Consider the following 5,862-nt stretch of genomic DNA (forward strand, 5'->3'; position numbering starts at 1 on the left):
AGGAGTGGCTACTCATTAAAACCGCCAGTGGAGGAGTATTATCAGTTTTAAACCCAAAGATTTAGAGAACTACAGATGTGGCCACTTCTAACCTTCATTGACTTTTTTTTCCTGTGGTAAAGATGTTTTTAATTTTTCCAATGGCTCAAAAATTCATCCTCCTGTTTGTCCTTTGGCTTGTTGTAGCCATTTTCAGTAAGTAGCCTGATTTTATTGGATCAACTTTAAAATCCTCTTTTTTTTTCAGTTTAATAGTGATGATGATGATGATGATAGAGTAACACGGTAGAGCACATATTAACAAATGAAAACATCAGATAAACTTAAGAGGTGAAATATTCATTTTAATATTGTTGTTTTTTAATTTCATTAGGTTTTCATTTTAATTGAGTCTAAACTGTTATGTACACAGGTGGGGCCTAATAGGCTTTATATAAATAGTAGATGAATAGATTTTTTTTTTTTAAGAATTTGCAGTCATTCCTGATCCAAGATTACGGCTGTAACAGCGAAATTGAGAGATACCCATGGCGTAAGACTGCCTGGATTAATGTTCTCTAATCAAAATATCTCAAATTAGCTTGAATATGAGAATATTATTTTCATGATTAACAGTTACTAGTTCTTTTCCCCTTTTGTTTTGCTTCTATACAAATTCTATACACTCATATGTTTGTAATAATTGTGTAACTCGAACAGCTTTCTTTTGCAGCCATTGTGTATCTGGGCTGGTTTAGCACATACATAAGTAAATTTGACCAGTGTGTCTGTGTCAACAGTCCCACAATATTTCATTTTATTATTTTATGACCCTGTTGTTGTACCACATCCTTTTGGCATGGAACAATAAAGGAAGTCTCTTTGTTCACTTCAGATCCTGCAAACTGTTTAATGCTTTACATGTCTGAAACCTAAATGATGGTTGAGTGAACTTTATGTTCTCCATGCAGAGTCTGTGTCACTGCTGGTGCTCTCTTACTGAGACTGAGAAATAATCCAATTTAACTCTGTGTTTCCTAATTAAAAATAAAATCAGTAAATAATTAATATAGCTTCATGTTTTAGTTAGAGTTATTTATGTATTATCCATATAAATGTGAAATGGCATTTTTATCAGAAAAGAACATTTTCAGTGAGTTTGACACTGACACCCCCACAAACTACTTCTCCTTTTTCTCCTGCGTTTCATGCCTGCTCATATACTGTATGATCCTGCTTTAATAACTTTGATTGATTTTTTTCTGGCTTGCTTCCTGGGTATAAAATTTCAAAAGTTATGAACAAAGGTTATCATGTACTAACTACTGCATTTAAACACACCTCTTAGCAACAGGCGTTTCAACAGACGTTTCAACTACTGCAACAACAGGCGATTCAACTACTGCAACAACAGGCGATTCAACTACTGCAACAACAGACGTTTCAACTACTGCAACAACAGACGTTTCAACTACTGCAGCAACAGGCGATTCAACTACTGCAACAACAGGCGATTCAACTACTGCAACAACAGACGTTTCAACTACTGCAGCAACAGGCGATTCAACTACTGCAGCAACAGACGTTTCAACTATTGCAACAACAGACGTTTCAACTACTGCAGTAACAGGCGATTCAACTACTGCAACAACAGGCGATTCAACTACTGCAACAACAGGCGATTCAACTACTGCAACAACAGACGTTTCAACTACTGCAGCAACAGACATTTCAACTACTGCAACAACAGGCGATTCAACTACTGCAACACCAACTACTCAATTTAAAGGTAATTCGATTGCTCTGGATCCAAATGTTCACAGGTTATACTGCTTATATAGTGTTTCAAATTGTGTGTGTGTGCACGCACTTGTTTTGTTTCTCACTTTAAAGATCCCTGCAATTCAAATCCCTGTGGCACTGGAAGCACCTGTGAGGTCCGTTATAACGACACATATGTATGCTTGTGCCTGGCTGGTGATTTCTACAACAATGTTTCAAAGAGTTGTGAACGTTGTAAGTATTTGTTTGTGTGCCGCTATGAAGTTTTAAGTTTATGTGACAGTGACATAATGAAGATTATATAGTAACATATAATGTTATTTTCTTGATTTCAGCCAAAGTTTTCCCTGGAAAACTTCAACTAAATAAAGATTTTAATGACAAAATGAGAAACCACACATCAAAGGAATTTAAAGAAACTGCAGATATAATTATTGCTGAGGTAAGTAATCATGTAGTACTCTCTATCAATAAATGTATCTTTATAGACATTTTTTTTGAAATTGCACTTGACATTACAAGATAAATTTAAGCTAAAATTGCAAACAATTATATCTTACTCATCTTGACCAAAACATATTTTCCTTTGAAAACACAGCTTGATAACGTTTATAATGGGAAGGATGGTTACTCTGGATCTATAGTGCTGAAACTCCTGTAAGTCTCAGACTGACAACAACTTTTACCGTACCATTTTTCAGCCTATTTTACATCACAGAACACTATGTTATTATCCTGAGTAAATACAGGATGCAATTATCACTAAATGTGATTTTTCCTTTACAGGCCAAGAACCACTTCTAGGTCAAGGAATACGGCTTTGAAGGTCGATGCATTAGTAGACATCACCTTCAAAGCCAGTTCTAATATCAAAGTAGCTGAAGTTGAGGAAACACTAAAAGAGTGTCCGGACGTGAAGTGTACCGTGATTGGGAAGACCTTTGAGAGTAAGTTTATTACATGTATTCTAGTGTGTTGTGTTTTTTATCGATATATTTCTAGAACAAGACTCACTGTAGATATAGATTTATTTTCAAAAAGAATACAATTGACAAGATGTGTTTCAGAATCTTAAATGAAACTCTTTCACCCATCTGTCAAAGATGATTTAGCTGTAATAACAATATAATGGATGTCACAATCAGGACAGCTGTTGCCATTACATATATTCTAATCTTTGCATTTATAATTCAGTGAGTTATGATGTTCTGATGATAATATTTCTAAACTGAAGTCATGCTGTTAATTTCATTCAAGGGTTTATTGCATGGATTATTAGTGATTCATTTATTTCACTGTTGTACATGTTATGAAACATGTCTTTGAGTACTGAGGCTTTTTTCTCTCCTTCATTTAAAGCTAAGAACCTGTGTGATAACACTCCCTGTGATGAAAAAAATACAAATTGCACATCAAGCGATGGAACTTTCAGCTGTACCTGTAAAGAAGGCTACAAGAAAACAGACTACAGTACTAGAATGTGCATTGGTAAGATGATTACCTGAGCAAAGTAAGTGGTGTGTGTGTCTGTGTGTGTCTTATGTAAGCAAACGACAAAGTGTTTCAATTTTTCTTTTTACAGCTTGTCCCCTTGGGGAAAAATTTAAGGATAATGAGTGTGTGAAGTAAGTACTCCTTCCCCTCCTGTATGTCTTCTATTGTTATAAAGCTTGCGTTAAAAGAAATCCTAGAATCAACCTTCTTCTTGTCTTCCAGATGCTCATTTGGTTATTCTGGTTTTAACTGCTCAGAAAGTGAGTATACTGCATGTTTTTAAAAGTGAAAGCAGAAACATGCTTACTTAATGACAATTATTTAAAGAAAAACCTCACAAGATTAATGACAACATGTGATACAATAGATAGAAAGGTTATTCAAAAGCTGGAAAATTTAATAAAAGTTTTTAAATAACCTGCCTTGATGTCCTCTTCATTGTGTTTTATTAGACTGGCAGCTCATTCTGGTAATCGTGGGCTCTGTGCTTGGAGGACTGCTGCTCATAGCCCTCATCCTTCTACCAGTAGTAGCTACCCAGTAAGTTTCTTAGCAATTCATTTGCCCCCATAAATGTGAGAAAGTGTTTTTCTCACTTTGATTTAGGCTTTATTGTAGATGCAAATGCATTTAAAATCAAGAGAATTTGTTCATGTCTGACAGACTCAATAGTGAATTACAATATTTTTTTCCTGCTGTGATTTCAGAAAATCAAACAAAACCTCCAAGAAGAGCAAAAGTGCAGAAATGGAAAAACCCTACACTAACCTGAGTTCTGCCTCACAACCGATGGCTAGCAACAAGTTTGGCCACAGCCAGGGAGTCTCATTTAACAGGTCAGCCAATGGCCATTCAGGTTTTCAGAATGGTGGGGTGCCTGTGTTCCCACGAGCTGCCACCACCACCAACAGCATGGACAACAGGACCAACCTGGAGATGAAACCAAACAATGGCCGACAAAACTTTGGACATATGAACAGTGGCTCAGAATATTCCTCTGTGTGTATAAAGAAGAGATACGTTCATCAGATTTTTGGATTTTTTAGTGTTTGCTGTTAAATTTACTCTCATTCTTTTTTTTCTCTGTAGCGGTTATATGATGAACCAGAGGACATACGCCCATACGGTCAGACTCGACCTCAGAACAACCCGTATGCCGAGAATCAGCCCAGGATCAACCCGTATACTCAGAACCAAGGCCACAGCAACCCGCACTACACACACGATGATGGAAGACGCTACTATTAGTACAAAATCAGAAAGGCTCACTATACAATGACATTTTTGAAGGTTTATGTTTTTAAATTTGTTTTATATTTCCTGTATGTTCATTACATACATCTTATGTGACTGACAACAGTACAAACTGTCATAAACCAATCTTGTCTGATTGTGACTACGTTATATCAAGTTGGAGACATGATTTCGAGGATTGGTCTCATTTTTTATCCGTTTTGATTTAATGAATTATGAGTTATTAAAGAGTTGTCTATTTAAATTGAATGAAAACCCTGAACACTCATGCCCAAATATATTGCGATAATGAGGTGCTGCTTATGATTGTTCCTTTGTCTGATAAATGCTTCATTCGTCTGTGAATTCACAAATTTTTTGCATGTAAATACGTTACATGTTTGTGATGAACTGAAATTTGATGTTTAATTCAGTTTTTGTGAATGAGACGAGTTTATTCTAATAAAATTATAAGAACCTGTGTGTAGTATATATTAGCATCAAGCGGTGAGGTTGCACACATATATGTGTGTGTCTCAAAAAAGGAAACTCAAAGATGTACACTTGATGTCAAACCCGGTCAGTTCAATTGCCATCCAGACTGTATGTACTGAGTAAGGGTCCCTCCACTAAACACCCCATGATAACCCAGGTTACCTTGGATATGAGTGAGAGATGAATAACTGAAGGCATACCAACTCAGACATCGTCTGGATTAACAAGGTCGGTGTCAGGTGTTGAGGTCTCTGTCCAGAAAAGCACATTCCTAGGAACACCAAAGGTACTGCACAGGACCCTCAAGCTCTGAGTTTGAAGAATAGACTGTCCACAGGGGTGAGAGGGGAATTTAATATATATAAAAAAAACACCCAGCACGCCCCTGCGGGCGGTTTATCCTTCAAGCTCGGGTCCTCTACCAGAGGCCTGGGAGCTTGAGGGTCCTGCGCAGTATCTTAGCTGTTCCCAGGACTGCGCTCTTCTGGACAGAGATCTCCGATGTTATTCCCGGGATCTGCTGGAGCCACTCGCCTAGCTTGGGAGTCACCGCACCTAGTGCTCCGATTACCACGGGGACCACCGTTACCTTCACCCTCCACATCCTCTCGAGCTCTTCTCTGAGCCCTTGGTATTTCTCCAGCTTCTCGTGTTCCTTCTTCCTGATATTGCTGTCATTCGGAACCGCTACATCGATCACTACGGCCGTCTTCTTCTGTTTGTCTACCACCACTATGTCCGGTTGGTTAGCCACCACCATTTTGTCCGTCTGTATCTGGAAGTCCCACAGGATCTTAGCTCGGTCATTCTCCACCACCCTTGGGGGCATCTCCCATTTTGACCTCGGGACTTCTAGGTTATACTCGGCACAGATGTTCC

The 5,862-nt window shown here is 37.9% G+C and overlaps 1 protein-coding gene across 1 annotated transcript; it reads left to right on the forward strand.

The window, feature by feature from the left end:
• The first annotated feature begins 527 nt into the window (after positions 1 to 527).
• Positions 528 to 4,969, forward strand: LOC113018355 (uncharacterized). The gene is made up of 11 exons (XM_080305741.1): positions 528 to 532; positions 1,328 to 1,743; positions 1,873 to 1,995; positions 2,097 to 2,203; positions 2,360 to 2,418; positions 2,548 to 2,708; positions 3,121 to 3,241; positions 3,388 to 3,515; positions 3,708 to 3,795; positions 3,963 to 4,254; positions 4,345 to 4,969. The coding sequence occupies exons 1-11, from the start codon at positions 528 to 530 to the stop codon at positions 4,501 to 4,503; spliced, it is 1,659 nt and encodes a 552-aa protein (XP_080161867.1). The 3' UTR covers positions 4,504 to 4,969.
• The last annotated feature ends 893 nt before the right edge of the window (positions 4,970 to 5,862 follow it).

The sequence above is a fragment of the Astatotilapia calliptera genome, chromosome 8, assembly GCF_964374335.1.
Source record: "Astatotilapia calliptera chromosome 8, fAstCal68.1, whole genome shotgun sequence".
Classification (NCBI taxonomy): domain Eukaryota; kingdom Metazoa; phylum Chordata; class Actinopteri; order Cichliformes; family Cichlidae; genus Astatotilapia; species Astatotilapia calliptera.

Excerpts from the sequence above, each read along its gene's own strand:
- LOC113018355 (XM_080305741.1), top strand. Across the intron at positions 2,204-2,359 it reads CAGATATAATTATTGCTGAG|CTTGATAACGTTTATAATGG; the intron begins GTAAGTAATCAT and ends TTGAAAACACAG. Across the intron at positions 2,419-2,547 it reads TCTATAGTGCTGAAACTCCT|GCCAAGAACCACTTCTAGGT; the intron begins GTAAGTCTCAGA and ends TTTCCTTTACAG.